Genomic DNA, 16,094 nt, shown 5'->3' on the forward strand with positions numbered 1-16,094 from the left:
CAACCAGCCAGCCTGTGGTGAGAAGCATCTCAGTTTGCAAGGGCATTGAAAGTGTTAAGATCAGCTTAGATCAGCTTAGAATGCGTTTTGCTTTTATTTCATTTGACCAAATCTGACTTGTTGTGTTTAGATTTTAAGTGATTATAAGTCAATCTGTTTGATTATTCTACCTGAAGCAGTGCGTTTGGTTTGAAAAGCATGTCAGAGACTCCCCTTGGGATAACAAGCCTGGGACATATCAATTTCTTTGTTAAATTGACAAACTCATATAAGCTTGCCGCATCCAGCGGGCATAACTGGACACTGCAAGATGGAGGTTCCTAAGGTTGTGTCTGGGACTGGAGATATTGGCTAGTGTCATTCGCTTGCACAATCCAAGCAGCTTCTGGCCAAAAGTGCTCACTCGTGTGCTGGGAGCAGTTTACATGCCAGAGGCTGGGCATGACCAGCCCAGGAGTGGGGGTTCTCACAGCAGAGCAGGGCAAGGCTGGCTCCCAGAGTTGAGGATTGGAGTGACCTAGCAGATCACACCGGTCCACATAACACCAGGGGAACGTGTCAGAGCGTTTTCACTACAGTGTTGCTTCTGACGCTGTAACAGCTCTGTGGTCAGCTGAGGTTTTGGCATTGCGAGCAAGGAGCCAGAGTTAAAGGAGCGTTTCTCAGTCGGAGAAGCGTTGGGCCTCGTGAGGACACTGGCTTGACTTTCTGGGCGTCAGAGGCGCTCGCAACATTGCACCAGTTCCTGCTCTGTTGGTTTCCATCCAGCCACCCCTCTGCTGCTGCTGAATGGGATGTCCCCTTGTCCCCATGTACGCAGGGCGGTTGATGTCTGTTGTGTTTGTGCCGGTCCCCAGTGTGCCATATTTACCCCCTCCTGCCTCTTTCGCGTGTGCTCCTGATAGGAATATTAGGAGTTAGAGATGGAAGAGCCAGACTGGGGCAGGTGGCCCAGCCAGCGTAGGAGTGTTCCTTGCAGTCTCTCCCCAACTGCATCACCAGTCCAGCTTTTAATATCCGTATATCTCCCGCCACTTCCCTTTGGAGAGGCTATTTCAGTCGAACACACTTGGCTCTCAGGGGTGATTTTTGCTGATACTTAGTCCAAGGTGGGAGCTTCCTCGTTTCCCGATCTGCTCTGTGGGTTCGTAGGTGACGTTCATGTTGGCTTGGGTTTTCTGGGGAAATTAATCGGCGTTGGATGTGGTTGACTTTGGGGCAAACCGCTAGATTTGTTTGGCTGTCTGAAGTGAGGCTCCTAAAGCTGCAAGTAGGGACCCAAACGAGTGGCTTGATTTTCTCAGAGGTGCTGACAGTCCACTGCTCCTATTGACTTCTGTGGCATTCACGGGGGCTAAAGTGCTTGGATGCTGTGCTGATGAGGGCAATATAAGAACCTGGATAGAATAGAACAGCCTGGTCTGAAAATCAGCCCACTTCGATCTAGACAGTATCATGAAAATATTGGTCTTAGCGTCTCCGGGGCTCAGTTTTCCCCTCTGTAAAATGGGGTAACAATCTCATGGGATTTCAGTGGGATGCTTTGTGGAACAGCCAAAGGAAGAGAGGCAAGACTGGGCCTCTGTCCCCTCCCTATTTGATGCTCTGATGCCTGCACATTCTAACGAGCTCTTTGTTTCCTTCTAGGTGCGGACGCCATTTTGAAGCTCACCACGTGGTGGAGAAATGAACTGAGGTGGAGCTCCCCCGTCCCACGATGGAGGAAGGGGCGTCCTTGCTTGTGGCTGAATGGCTCAGAGCCCTTCACCTGGACCAGTACTTGGAGAGCTTTGAGAAGAATGACCTCTGCAAGGTGTCGGACTGCAGGAACCTGACGGATGAGGCGCTGACTCAGATCGGGATCTTGCTGCCAGGCCATCGCAAGCGCATCCTCTTTGGCCTCCAGAAGGCCTTCATGGAGGCTCCACCAGGCACGGAGGGGCCTGTGGTGGCAGCAAGGAGGCCAGTCCCCAAGAAACGCAACATTTTCCGGGTCAGCACAGATGCCGTGACCGCCCGGGCAGAGCCGGAGCTCAAAGGTGACTCGACCACGCCAGCCAGCAGAAAGTCTCCTCTTCTCATGGAGATGGGGAACCCTGCCGGCCTCAGCCAGGTGCCCCCACCCATCCCCCCAAGACTGGGGTGTCGCCCTCCCATCAAGTTCTCCTCAGCATCGCCTTCTGTCTCTGCTGAACTGTCCCCTGCTGTCCCCTGTCGCTCCGAACTGCCCTCCTTCGCTGACTTTGCCCCTCCGCTGCCTGCTCCGCTGCCAGCCAGAGACAAGCTCTCTCTGGGGCTAGCGGTCCCTGAAGGGAAGGGGAAACCACCGCTGCCCCCTTTGCCAGTGAAACGCCACCAGCTGGAGACTAAGCCCCACTCCCTCAAGGTGCCCCCCCTGCCAAGCCGACCGCCCTTGCTGCCACCAAGGGCTTTGTCCCAGAGGACGGCCACCAGGTAAGGCTAATGGGGGAACTGGAAGTCCAGTGACTGTGGAATCGGATGCAGGCCAGGGGTGGGATAGGTGCCTTCACTGAGGGCCACTTCACCTGGCTCTCCTCAGGTCTCCCGAGCTAAGCCAGGTTAGGCTGGGTCCGTGCTTGGGTGAGGGACCTCCGAGGAAGCCCAGGGGTGCTGGAACTGATGCTGACCCCGTGCGGAGCTCAGTGCGCTTCTCACCAGTCTGTTGGATGAGCTGTGAATCCCAGGCCTGGGTCACCGGGGGCAGCCGTGGGCGTGAAGTCCAGGAAGGGTCTGAGGAAGATCCTGAGCTATGTAGATGTGTCTGCACTTCCCAGACCCGTTTTCATATAGACGGTGCTTAGAGCCATCGACCCAAATCTTTGTGTGTCCCCTGGAAAATGACCATAGTGCTCATACTGGATGTCGCTCAGCTCAGCGACCTTTTCCACCTTGTGGCTCTGGCCGAGGGACTCCCGTCTGGAAGGGTGGGCAGGACACTGGGCGCCCCGAAACAGACAGTGGAGGGGAGAGGGAGCTCAATCGCTGGGTGTAGACAGAAAGGGGGGTTTCCTGGGACAGGGCTGGGATGGGGGCTTTCTTTCCATAACTGCAGCCCGAAGCCTTTACCTAGCGGTGGTCACCGATGTCCCCACGGGGAGCCCATGGAAGCCCCCAGATCGGCGTGAGTTACTGCTGGGCGTGCAGTCCTGCTGGCATTTGCCCCATCACACAGCACTGGTCAGCTGTGGTGCTCTGAGCTGGTGCTGGGGACTGTCACTCTGTAGCAGGCTACCGACTACAGAGAAGAGACTTGGATCCCCTGAGGGGAAGGGGCGTGTATGTTGAGTATCAGAGAAATCACTGATCTCCCTCAGGAGTGGCCCTGTCCATTTTGCTGAACACTGGCAGCTGAGCAAAAATAAACCAACCACATCCGGCCAATCAGCAAAGCAAAATAATAATAATAAAAAAAAACAGCCGGCCAATCAGAGTGGCCAGTTACTTTTGCTCCAATCAGAATGGAGAAAAAAAAATTAAAAAGCCAAGTGGCACAGCAGTGTGGCAGCACCCTTGGAAGTTGGGCCCAGGATGACTGCCCTGCTCGCTCGCCTGCCCGTCCGCAGCTGGCCCTGGTTTCTCGTATGGATGGGTGGCACTGTGTGGTGTTGATTTCGATTCCCACTAACAGGGTGCGTTTTCTTCTCTCTATAAGCGTTATAAACTTTTACAGGTCTAGTGGTTAGAGCAGGAGACTAGGACTTCTCTGGGTTTGGTGCCCAGGTCTGCACCTGGCTCAGCTGTGGGTACTTGGGCAAGGGCCACGTTTTGCAGAAGCGGTCACAGATTTTTGTGTGCCCAGCTTCGGGGACCTCCCCCATGCCTGCTGTTCAGAGGTCCAAGTGCCCAGCCCCGCTGCCAATCAGGCCCCAGGGGGTCCCAACTTGGGCACCCCAAATTAGAGGCCACTCTTGAAAGTTTGGGCAATAATTTTTGTGTCCAAATTCCTCACCTCCACACTGGGGATAATAATCCTTCCCCACCACCCGGAGGGAATGCCAAGGACGTGGCTTAGTATTATTTATTTGTATCATCCTCATACTTGCAGCCCCAGTCACGGGCCAGGACCCAGTTGTGCTTGGCGCTGCACAAACACAGAACGAACAGATGGTAGCTGCCCCAGAGAGCTTCCAAGCAAAGTACAAGACCAGAGACAACAGACGGGTGCACAAGGAGACAGTGCTGGTCAGCGTGACAGGCTGTGGTCTCCGTGCACACAGATGTGAGGCGCTATATAAATCTCAAAGCATGGTCATTGGTAGTGGTTTAGTAGACAGAGACGTGGCCTAGTGATCTGTACACAGGACCTGAGAGGAGGGACTCCGGAGGTATAATCGTTCTAGAAACATGTACAGCTCCTATGACAGGAGCATCTGGGGCTGTTCTGACACTGGCTCCCGACTCCCTAGCGGAGGAGGACTGTGCAGTCCTTTGAACATGAACCAGCACTGAACATTGTCTTGTTACAGTGACTGTTCCCAGGTTCGCTCCTTCCGGGGAGATTTCCTGGGATTTTCAGGAAGTGGCTCACGGGGGAAGAGATGTTGCAGCCATGGCTGCTGCCCTGGGATAGAGTGATTGTCGCTGCCTAGCTCAGTCGTATGCGTCTGACATGATACAGGCATAAAGGTCTTGTCTGTTTTATTTGGTGTAATGCTGCTCTCTAGTGCTGAATTCGTGCAACCGATGCCTCTGATTTGGGGCATGAAAATGACATGCTAGAACAGTTGAAAGAACAGGAGGACTTGTGGCACCTTAGAGACTAACCAATTTATTTGAGCATAAGCTTTCGTGAGCTACAGCTCACTTCATCGGGTGCTGTAGCTCACGAAAGCTCATGCTCAAATAAATTGGTTAGTCTCTAAGGTGCCACAAGTACTCCTGTTCTTTTTGCGAATACAGACTAACACGGCTGTTACTCTAGAACAGTTGAGTGTTCTGCAAACATTTTTGGAGGATAGTTTTATATCTTGTAGAGAATTGAAAGTAAATGCAAAGGGGAACTGCCAGCAAAATCAAGCTGATCCTTCCAGCAAGAGGAGCTGTCTGTAACTACTGACCTGCCTGAGAGGCGCTCAACTTTTCCCTATAAGTCAGCCGCAGAGAGGCATTCTGTATCTATCTAGGTAGCTGTATGGTCCACATCACCATAGCATGCGAGCGCTGAACAATCAGTCATTGCTAGATTTTACGCTCACAAGTACTGCCTCTGTGGGGAATTGAGGCACAGGGCAGATTAAGTGATTTGCCTGAAGTCTCTCTCTGTCTCTCTCACACACACACACACGCTTAGCACCAGTTCTTTGGTATCATTGATCCATGTTTTACTCTTACTTCTAGTGTAAACGTAAGGGAGTCCTGAAAATTTTGGACTTCAAATAAGAGGGCATCAACCCGAAAACGCTGAGAAGCACTGCTCTGGATCATGTTTCCTCACCATCAGCTCGTGTCTCAGTGCCTCTGTGAAATTAGCCATAAACAACGGTGAAACTGGCTGTGATCCCACTGACACAAACGCGCAAAGCAGCTCCCAGAGTACCGATAGTGACAAGCACATAGGATGTGTAAGATTCCCTCCTTCACTGTGAAATGTCACAGTGTGTACTTACTGAGCAAGGGTCTCTGGTCTGTGTTATGCAGAGAAACTCTTTTTAAAAAGTTAATATATTAGTAGGAAACGAAAAAAAATTGTCAACTAAAACCCGACAGAGCAGAGAGGTTTGTGGGGCAACACCTGGGGGGTTGAGAAGGCGAGGAGAAAATGATTGAGAACCTTCAGGACGGCCCTGTCGTGACTGTGCGAATGGTGATGGTGAGCAAAGAATTAAACAAGATATATTAATAATTCTTATGTGCATAGTCCTTGTTCGGTTCCGTCTGTCTAGCTACCTTCACGCACGCCCGCCTGCCTATTTGTCACTGTAATATTGGAGTGCCTGCCACATCAATAGAGACGTCCTTGGCGGACTCTGTGAAGTCTCTGGCTCTTCTCTCTGTTCGGGGTCAAGACTCTGGCTGGGGTTTTTGTTTTGATTTTTTTCATATGCTGCATGGGTGTGAGGCAGGATTTCTTCTGTATCTATCTTGCAGGTTCCTCTTAGTTCTTCTTCGAGTGCTTGTTCATGGCCATTCCAATCAGGTGTGTGCACGCCGCATGCATAGCAGGAAGATTTTTCCCCTAGCAGCATCCGGAGGGTCGGCCTAGGCGCCCCTCTGGAGTTGTGCCTTCATGGCGCGCAATATAGGGCCCTGCCGACCCGCCATCCCCTTGGTTCCTTTTTACCTCCTGTGACGGCTAGCTGGAACTTCCCTCGCTCTTGCTTCTGCAAGCGCCTTTAGCAGTGTGCTGTTGTGTTTTGTATATAGTTCATAGTTTTTGTCTTAAGTTCATAGTAGTAGTAGACTAAGTTTTTACTGTGGGGGTTACTCCCCCCCCCGCCGCCGGGGCATGCCTCAGCTGCTGGGGTTCAAACCGTGTGAAGTCTGCGGAAAGTTGATGCCAAAAAGTGACCCGCACACTTCTAGTTTGTAGTGCCTTGGTGAGAGTCACAAGGACAAGTGCCGCGTTTGTAAAGGGTTTTGGCTAAGGACCCGTAAGGATCGCTTGCAGAGACTCAGGCTTATCCTCATGGAGGCAGCCCGCCGCCTGCAATCCGACCCCGGGCCGGCGGAGGCCGTGCTGAGTCCCTCCTCCTCCGTGCGCAGCGCCCTGATGCTGACGGCGTGCAAGGCGGCTCCTATAACGGAGACTAAGGACTCCCAGCACCGACATGGCACCGAACATAAGACTTCTGGTAGGCGCCGTTCTGTATCCCCGGTGCCCCAGAAGAAAAAGAGCCCAGAGAGGGGGCGCTCTCCCCCTCCTGTGCCTCAAGAGACAGCGGCAGCCTCCTTCGGGCCCGGCAGCTCCCAGGGGCTCGTCAACTCCTGCCCCGCAAGGGGTCCAGTCGAGTCTGGTCCACTACTGTTCTACGGACCATCATGGCCGGGACATTCAACTCCCCTCCACTTCGGAGACATGTGAGGCGGTGCAGGACCGTAGTCACCTGATGGCTCCGCCTTCTCCAAGGAGGGACGAGGCACCGGTGTTAGCCAGGCTGCCTAGTCCATCTAGGGGCTAGCCGGCGATGATGTCACGCTGCTCCCCATCTCTGGCACCGGCCACCCATCGGGGGGAACCGCATCGGTCCCCAGAGGCTCGGCACTGCTCTTCGGCACCACTGAGTACCGCTCCTCTGTGGTCTTCTTTTTCAGAGTCTGAGGCGGAGTCCTGTCATTTGGATAGGTCCAGCAGCAGGAGGTTTAGATCTAGGCGACACTGCCAGCCTCCTCCGGCGCTGTGGCCACCTCAATGGCAACCACCAGCTCAACAAATAGACCCTGTTCGCCACGTAACGTAACAGGAAGTCTCAGCAGTCCTGCTCCTTCCTGAGTCACAGCCCGGGCTTCATTGTGGATGCGTTCCTCCTCCCAGGGGGAGGGCGTCTCCTAAACGCGTTCCTGCCCGTCCCTTTCGTTCACAAGGTGCTCCTCAAGATCCGCAGGGACCAAGCTCTGTGATATGGATAGCTCCAGTCTGGCCCTTCCAGCACTGGTACACATCACTCCTGGAAATGTCCGTGGAAACCCCGGTCACCCTGCTACTCTTCCCGGACCCAATAACCCAGCAACATGGCCGCCTCCAACATCCGAATCTCGAGTCGCTCCACCTCGCGGCATGGAAGCTCCATGGCTGAACCCAGTGGAGCTCTCTTGCTCTGATCAAGTCAGACAAGTTCTCGTCGGCAGCAGGAAACCCTCTACGAGAGCTACCTATCTTGCCAAGTGTAAGAAATTTTCAGTCTGGTCGGCTCAGCATCACTCATTCCTGACGCTCGCCTCTGTGCCACGAATACTGTACTATCTTCTCCACTAAATAATGGAAAAGGGCCCATATTTGGCAGGCTCCAGCGTACAGGAGAAGGCGGTTATCCAAGGGAACATGAATAGTTCAGGGTTTCAGTAAAGGGAATTTCACTGGCAAATGCTGAGCACTGAGTTGGGAGAGATCTAAATTCGGGTCTTGTTCTGGGGGGTTTCTCTGGAGAGCACAGGTTCTTCTATAAACAGAGTAAACCCAACAGCGACGGCAGCAACATGATGATGAAAAGCCTGATCCTGCGAGGTGCTGGGGCCCTGCTGAAGTCCGTGGCCATTGAGGGTGCTCAGCATCTCACAGGATGAGGCCCCAGGATAGCTTTAACAGTTAGGTAGGGCTTTTTCTCTGAGGTGCTTCGCAAACATCAGTTAATTCTCATCATACCCCGGAGGCGGGTATGCCACGTCTGTGTGTTTTGGGGACTGTTTTCCCCCCTTTGTTGCCTTTGCAAATAGCATGTGTATGTGTGATATTGAATTCACACAGACACTGAGACAGAACTGGCCATAGCTTAGACATCTAAGGGCTCAGTCCTCACTCCACCGACTACACATGCTTCCAAAACTCATAGAATCATAGAATATCAGGGTTGGAAGGGACCCCAGAAGGTCATCTAGTCCAACCCCCTGCTCAAAGCAGGACCAATTCCCAGTTAAATCATCCCAGCCAGGGCTTTGTCAAGCCTGACCTTAAAAACCTCTAAGGAAGGAGATTCCACCACCTCCCTAGGTAACGCATTCCAGTGTTTCACCACCCTCTTAGTGAAAAAGTTTTTCCTAATATCCAACCTAAACCTTCCCCACTGCAACTTGAGACCATTACTCCTCGTTCTGTCATCTGCTACCATTGAGAACAGTCTAGAGCCATCCTCTTTGGAACCCCCTTTCAGGTAGTTGAAAGCAGCTATCAAATCCCCCCTCATTCTTCTCTTCTGCAGGCTAAACAATCCCAGCTCCCTCAGCCTCTCCTCATAACTCATGTGTTCCAGACCCCTAATCATTTTTGTTGCCCTTCGCTGGACTCTCTCCAATTTATCCACATCCTTCTTGTAGTGTGGGGCCCAAAACTGGACACAGTTACAGAAAAATCAGATTAGATGTTCTCCAGGAATTTGCTCAGTTTAAATGACTGCAGCTGCATCTGTATCATTACATCTGATGTAATACAGCAGTGACCAAGCCCCTGGATACATCTCCAAATAATGGGAGGGTCCGGATGCCTCTGGGCCCTGATCTTCCTGCAGGGGCTGAGTGCATTTTGGTGATCTGGTTGTTACTTTTTCCAGTTACCCTATTTCCTATTTCAGAGTAGCAGCCGTGTTAGTCTGTATCCGCAAAAAGAAAAGGAGGACTTGTGGCACCTTAGAGACGAACCAATTTATTTGAGCCTAGGCTTTCGTGAGCTACAACTCACGTCTCACGAAAGCTTATGCTCAAATAAATTGGTTCGTCTCTAAGGTGCCACAAGTCCTCCTTTTCTTTTTGCCTATTTCCTACTGTAGCCAGTGATATTAATGTGATTCACATGCCCAGCCCTGTGCCCCAAACACACAGAGAGTCAGAGGGCTCGAGTCTCTTCTGCCCTTGCCCCGTTCGTTGTTGTGCAAGTTGGACCGAGCTTGATCCTTTTTTGCAGAGGTGTAAATGACTGCCCAGGATAGCAAGGGAGTGGAGAGTGTGACATCCCAGTAGATGAGGCTGTTCCCTTGATGTCACTAACGAGGTGATGCCCCAGAATGGTGGTGTGCAGCTGGAGGGTCCATCTCTTGGAGGAGAGGTGGAATTGAAGGGCTGGCTCACATGTGCTTATTAAAAAGCTGCGGAACGCTGAACGGCAGCAAGGAACTCCATCGTAGTGTCCTGCAAAAATCCCTAATTGGGTAGCTACATTCTGCCTACATCAGCTCCCCCTGTGGCTGCGATGGACAAGCTATTCTTCTTCACTTCCTGTCCTAAACCGTTTGTAGTGGGCTTGCGTGGTACCAAATAAAGGGCATGAAAATTCCACCCAGCCCTTCATCTGTAGGACACGTTCTCTGGGCGGCAGGGGACCCAAATGACTGAATTCTGCAGAATCTACGGTTTCGTTTATGACCAAAAAGGAAGTTTCGAACCCTCAGGCTCGCAGGGACAGCTAAGGACTGTTCTAAATAGGAATGGTTGCGTTCTTGTCTTTCAGCACCTGCCGGCAAACCACTCCGCTGCTGTTCATAGATATCCCAAGCTATGAATGAAACTAACCAGCCTCTCCCTGCTGCTTTTCACCCACAGCAGTGAAAGTAGCAGGAATCATGCCGGTCTTATAGCATCCCAGGCAGGGCGGGAGGACAACCCCTGCCCTTTGAGTTATCCACAAGAAGCGAATCTGGGGGATATAGTTACTCCGTTAATCACTACCTCTGGATTTCCCGGTGCCCCTTGTATCTGTCCTTCAGCTTGGCCTGGGACTGGCTGTGTTCGTGTGTCATTGTACAGTGCTGAATAAATAAATACCGATAAGATAGATGGCCCTTTAAATTCAGGGAGTGTGAGGGGGAGCTAGTAATATAAATCTTGGTCTGTTGTGCTTCTTGGCAGCCATGGTAACCTCCCTTTATGCTGTGTGGTTGGTGGTGAGCAGCCGGCAGCGCAAGGTCTGGGAGGTGTCACTTTTTGGGGGTGAGAGGAGGAAGTATTAGCCCCAGTGAATTCTGGGTGGCGTTTTTTTTTCTTCTTGCTTTGGTGGGCCTGCTCTTTCAGGAAGTATTGTGCAGCTCAGAGAGAAGGTCAGCCCAGAGAAAGAGAGCGAGGCTGTGGGGTGTGTGTGTATGTGCCGGACGACTTTCTGGACAGGCAGTGCCTTGTGTGAAGTTTGCAGAGGGAGCGCGAGGGGGGGCAGGTTTCTTGCAGAGTCTCCAGATGGAAGTATAAAAGCGCATTGTGCTGTGTTTTCCCGGCTGTATCCCAGAGACAGGGATGAGAATCTCACCGCTGCCTTCCCAGGTGAGGACTCAGGTTTGAATTTTGGATGATGAAATGCAGGGTTTGTAAAATTAGCAGCTGAGAGACCGGCTGGTGGGGGAGGTGCATTCTGCGTTCCAACAAGCTTTCTTTCCATTTCCTTATCCACACAGTAATTTCTCTCTCTCTTTCTGTCTCACTTTCTCATCATCTTTCTGCCAGTGGGTTGTTTTGCTGATCTTATCTACAGCTATTTTAAATCCTTAGTGGATGAATAATAGCAAAAGTGTTGGGGAAAAGTATCTGTGGAAGGATTAAACTGCATAAGAACCTCCAAAGAGCCGTACTGGGTCAGACCAGTGGTCCATCTAGCCCAGTATCCTGTCTCTGACGGTGGGCCGTGCTAGATGCTTCAGAGGGAATGAACAGAACAGGGCGATTTTCGAGTGATCCATCTCCTGTCGTTCAGTCCCATCTTCTGGCATGCAGAGCCCGGGGTTGCGTCCCTGACCATCTTAGCTAATAGTCATTGATGGACCAATCCTCTATGAATTTATCTAATTCCATTTTGAACCCACTTATGCTTTTGGTGACGATACTACATTCTACTACAATGTACTGGTTAGAATTTGACCCCAACAACGTCACTTTGAAGCAACTGGTCACTATCAGAGACAGGAGACTGGGCTAGAGGGACCACGGGTCTGGTCCTGTAAGGCTGCTGCCTCCTGGGGAAATGATAGATTACCGATTGCTTTTAGGTCGCTCTGAGATCAGGCATGTTCATTCCTCGTTGAGGTTGTGTCCATATGCTAGACACCATGGTGTCTTTGCTCATGGCTGGGGACAGAAAGAGTGGAATTGCTAGGCAGAACTCCTCTGGGTATGTCTTACATCCTCTAAAGGAATTGGGTAACTTCAGAGGATCCCATCTGTGGAAAGGAATTGATTAAATTCCACAAGTCATTGGTTTCCATGTGTCTCGCCACCCAAATCACGTTAGACAGCAACAGGGCCTGGTTCTGAGCTGCCATTTGGATCTGTCACTGGCCAGAGAGACCCTCGGCAGGGGGACCGGCAGCACCCATCCCATTGCTCTGGGCTTCCTTTGCTGCAGATGTATGGTTGTTTTAAGACAGAAGTTCTCAAACTGTCAGACAGGACCCCAAAGTGGCTTAGACTTACTGGGACCTGGGGCTGAAGCCCGAGTCCCACTGCCCAGGGCCGAAGCCAAGCCCGAGGGCTTCAGCCCTGAGTGGCGGGGCTCGGGTTACAGGCCCCTTGCCTGGGGCTGAAGCCCTTGCACTTTGCCCGCCCCCACCCGGAGCGGTGGGGCTCGGGCTTTGGCCCTCCTGTGGTCGTGTAGTAATTTTTGTTGTCAGAAGGGGGTCGCGGTGCCGGGAAGTGTGAGAACCTGTTTTAAGAACATGCACAGTGTTTCTGGGTTCTTTCCAAGCCGCCCGGTCAGTCTCCTCATGCCATTATCTTCTCCCGGCGGGAGGCCCGGGGCTATAAGAAGAGGGTTAACAGGATTCTTGCTCTGAGCAGGGAGGCAGATGTGGGAGAACAAAGGGAGCCCTGTTCTGGGCTGCAGAGCCAGCCAGGCCATGTCTGGGGCCTTTCTGCGCTGGTGCTCTCTCTGCTGCGTTGCCATCGCGCTGCGTTGCTTTCCCGTCCTTGGCTCGATCTGCTTCTTGCAGCCTCTGCTGGAGGTGAGCTGACCTGTGACGTTCTCGGTGGTTTCATCTGGTGGCAAAAAAGGGGGAAGAGGACAAGCGTCTGTTCTCCAGGAATTTGCTCAGTTTAAATGACTGCAGCTGCTGATACTGGCTGGTAACATGTGCCAGTGGTGATGGCCGCTCCTGGGCGCTGCGATTGTGAGTGCGTCGGAAATGCTGGTAGATGGGATGATCGCAAAGGGCCAAACCTCCAGCCTGTGCCGAGGGCAGTCTGCTGGGTGGCTCTGTGACTGCTTCCACCTTGGGGCCCCGCTGCCATCTGTGCAGGGAGCCCCAAGGAGCTGTGCTCTGCCGCCCTGACTGGATGCATTCCTCTACACTTCCCCATGCCCAGTTCCCCCATGCCACAGGGGCTGTGTCTGTCTCCAACAGGCTAAATGTGCATTCCATTGTCAAACTGAATGTGGGAAGGCAGCCAGCAGCTACTTCCCTTTATCAGCCCCGTCCTGAGCACAAGACCCTGTGCGTCTCCCCAGAATCAGCTGAGATCACCAACAGCCCAGGCCCGCGGCTGCTAGAATGCTCTAGGCCTTGGTGATGCCAGGAAACACGCAACCATTGCCCCAGGGCTCGGCAGAGGACAGGTTTTCAGTCCTCCTGGCGACAGCGATGGGCTGCCTAGACTTGTCCCTATCAGGGTGGTATTGACCAGCAGGAAGCCGGCTTGTTGTCCTGGATTTGCGTCTGATGATCAAATGGAGGGATTTTAATGGTAGCGTGGACAGACACCTGTACTTTAAAAATGCAGTAGCCCAGCCGTAGAGTAACGGCCCAGTCCTGGGCCGGGTTCTGATCTCACACCAGTGGGAAACAGGAGTATGTGAGATCAGAATCAGGCCCATTATGTGTTTAGAGCAAGGACTCCTGGGACCTATTCCCAGCTGTATTGCAGACATATTCAGACCTCAGGCCAGTCGCTTAACCCTTTGTCGCCCTCTTTTCCCCATCTGTAAAACGGGCTTGCTGTTACCTCGCCTTAGTATAGTATCTCCTCACTTAACATCGTCCCAGTTAACGTTGTTTCGTTGTTACGTTGCTGATCAATTAGGGACCATGCTCGTTTAAAGTTGCACAATGCTCCCTTCTAACGTTTGGCAGCCGCCTGCTTTGTCCACTGCTTGCAGGAAGAGCAGCCTGGTGGGGCTTGGTACCAGGGTGGGCCGGCAGCCCCCCTATCAGCTCCCCCGTCCCCTAAGTTCCCTTTGCGGCAGCCGCCCAGCTGTCTACCAATTGCCAACAGCTCATCTGTCCTGCCCCGCACTGCTATGGAGCTGCTCCCCGAGCCTCCTGCTTGCTGTGCAGAGGTGGGGGAGAGGGGTGCTAATGTCAGGGTGTCCCCGCCGCCCCCGCTCCTTTACCCCATCTCCACAGAGCAGGGTGGATGACAGGGCTCAGGACAGAGGGAGCTTGCAGCCAGCCGCTGCTGTCTCAACTTGCTGATCTACTTAAAAAGACAGGTTTCAGAGTAGCTGCCGTGTTACTCTGTATTTGCAAAAAGAAAAGGAGGACAAGTGGATGAAGTGAGCTGTAGCTCTCGAAAGCTTATGCTCAAATAAATTTGTTTGTCTCCAAGGTGCCACAAGTCCTCCTTTTTTAAAAAAGACAATGTATTTAGAGTGGGGTCAGTGTACTTAAAGGGGCAATGCATCTCACACACACACACTCTCTCTCTCTGCCATGCAGTCGCTCCTCCCTCCATTCCTGCTGCGTTGTGTTAACCCTTGAGGGCTCAGCCGAGGGCTAGTTCATCATTTAGCAGCAAGGCATTCCCTGGGAAATATCCCACCCTCTGACTCCACCACCTCTACCAAGCTTCACCATCATCATCGCTGTGTACAGTAATAAATTGTTTGTTTAAAACTTACACTGTGTGTGTGTGTGTGTGTGTGTATAAAATATAGTCTTTTGTCTGGTGAAAAAAATTTCCCTGGAGCCTAATCCCCCCAGGTACATTAATTCTTATGGGGAAATTGGATTCACTTAACATCGTTTCCCACCTGTTGATCACTTTAGATAAGCTATTACCAGCAGGACAGTGGGGTGGGAGGAGGTATTGTTTCATGATTTCTGTGTGTATATAAAGTCTGCTGCAGTTTCCACGGTAAACATCTGATGAAGTGAGCTGTAGCTCACGAAAGCTCATGCTCAAATAAATTGGTTAGTCTCTAAGGTGCCACAAGTACTCCTTTTCTTTTTGCGAATACAGACTAACACGGCTGTTCCTCTGAAACCTTGCTTAAAGTAGCATTTTTCGGGAGCACAACATTAAGCGAGGAGTTACTGTGTAGCGCCTTTGCAGTTAGGAATGAATTAACATCTCGAGAGGCAGGTGATTATTATTACGCCCTTCGTACAGCTGGGGAAGCAGAGAGGAGAGGACTTGCCCAAGATCAGACTGGGAGCTTGAGGAAGAGCCACAGACAGGACATAGGTTTCTCAGCCCACTGCAGCCAGTGTCTTTCTAATGTTTCTGATGGGAGGGAGAAGGTGGTTGTAGGAGACTTAATGAATCTGATGTTTGTGAAGTGCCTTGGAAGGAAGATGCTGTAGAAACGCAAAGGGGCATTTATTATTAATAGGCGCTGGGCAGGGGCTGAGCTCCCATAGGGCCGGCTGTCTTGGACCCTGCCTCATTGTGTGTCTCTGGTCTCCTGGGGCTACATGCAGGGATGGCGATTTGTATGGGCCCCTGGTGCCCGGGCTCCAGCAAATTCAGGGCCCCAGGGGCCCAGTTCCACTAATGTTAAGGGCCAGGTCTCTCCGCTGGCCCCGCCTGCTGCCCCCATGTGTCTCCCCCGAGCATCCCCTGGCCCCGCGTGCCTCCCCTGAGCATCCTTACCTCACCTGCGCCCTGGCAGTGGGCGGCTGCTCTGTGCTGCACGCCCTCGCCGGTCGCTGCTGGCTAAGGGAGTGGTGCCGGTGGCAGGCTGACTGCTGAGCCGGAGGAGGGGAGGAGGCGTAGCGGCACGACAGCCCCCCCCCCCCCCGGCAGGCGACTCTGAGGGGGCTTATCCTGTCTGGACCTCCTGAGCAGCAGCCTGGGGCTTGGGTGGGTGTCATACCAGGGGGGAGAGGGAGGAGAGTGGGGGCTCCTCCCCCGGAGCTCACAGCTGCCAGCGGGGAGAGGGCTGTGGGGAGTCCTCCTCTCTAGCCCCAGCCCCGCAGCTGCCTGCCGCCTGCACCCCCAGCCAGAGCCCTCACCCTGCCCCCACCCCCGACCCCAGCCCTCTGCCCCAGCCCTGAGCCTGCACCGTGAACCCCTTATCCCCCGCCCCATTCTTTGCTTAGGAGTTGTCATTTCTTTCCTTTGTTTTTATATGTGGTTCTTAGGGGTGCATTGCTGTGGGTGCTAGACTGACTTGCAGGCTTTGTCTGCACACGGTTATTTTACACCAACATAGTTGCATCTGTGCAAGCTCCTAGTGTAGACAATCCATCCTCGGTTAACCATGACTTGTGCTGGAATAGTTTATCTCAGTG

The 16,094-nt window shown here is 52.6% G+C and overlaps 1 protein-coding gene across 11 annotated transcripts in view; it reads left to right on the forward strand.

Annotated features, from left to right (window-relative positions):
* ARAP1 (ArfGAP with RhoGAP domain, ankyrin repeat and PH domain 1) overlaps positions 1-16,094 on the forward strand; it is a 232,190-nt gene that overhangs the window by 98,091 nt on the left and 118,005 nt on the right. For 9 of the 11 annotated variants that reach the window (XR_012157524.1, XR_012157517.1, XR_012157526.1 and 6 more), the window contains exon 2: positions 1,648-2,454. Coding sequence is in view for 3 of the 11 variants with exons in the window: in XM_073333741.1 (XP_073189842.1) it covers positions 1,718-2,454 (737 nt within the window). In the remaining 8 variants the exon portion in view is untranslated. Of the gene's footprint in view, positions 1-1,647; positions 2,455-10,482; positions 10,918-16,094 lie in introns of those variants that run through there. The other 2 variants (XR_012157534.1, XR_012157536.1) reach the window with 1 other exon arrangement.

The sequence above is a fragment of the Lepidochelys kempii genome, chromosome 1 (genome assembly GCF_965140265.1).
Source record: "Lepidochelys kempii isolate rLepKem1 chromosome 1, rLepKem1.hap2, whole genome shotgun sequence".
Classification (NCBI taxonomy): domain Eukaryota; kingdom Metazoa; phylum Chordata; order Testudines; family Cheloniidae; genus Lepidochelys; species Lepidochelys kempii.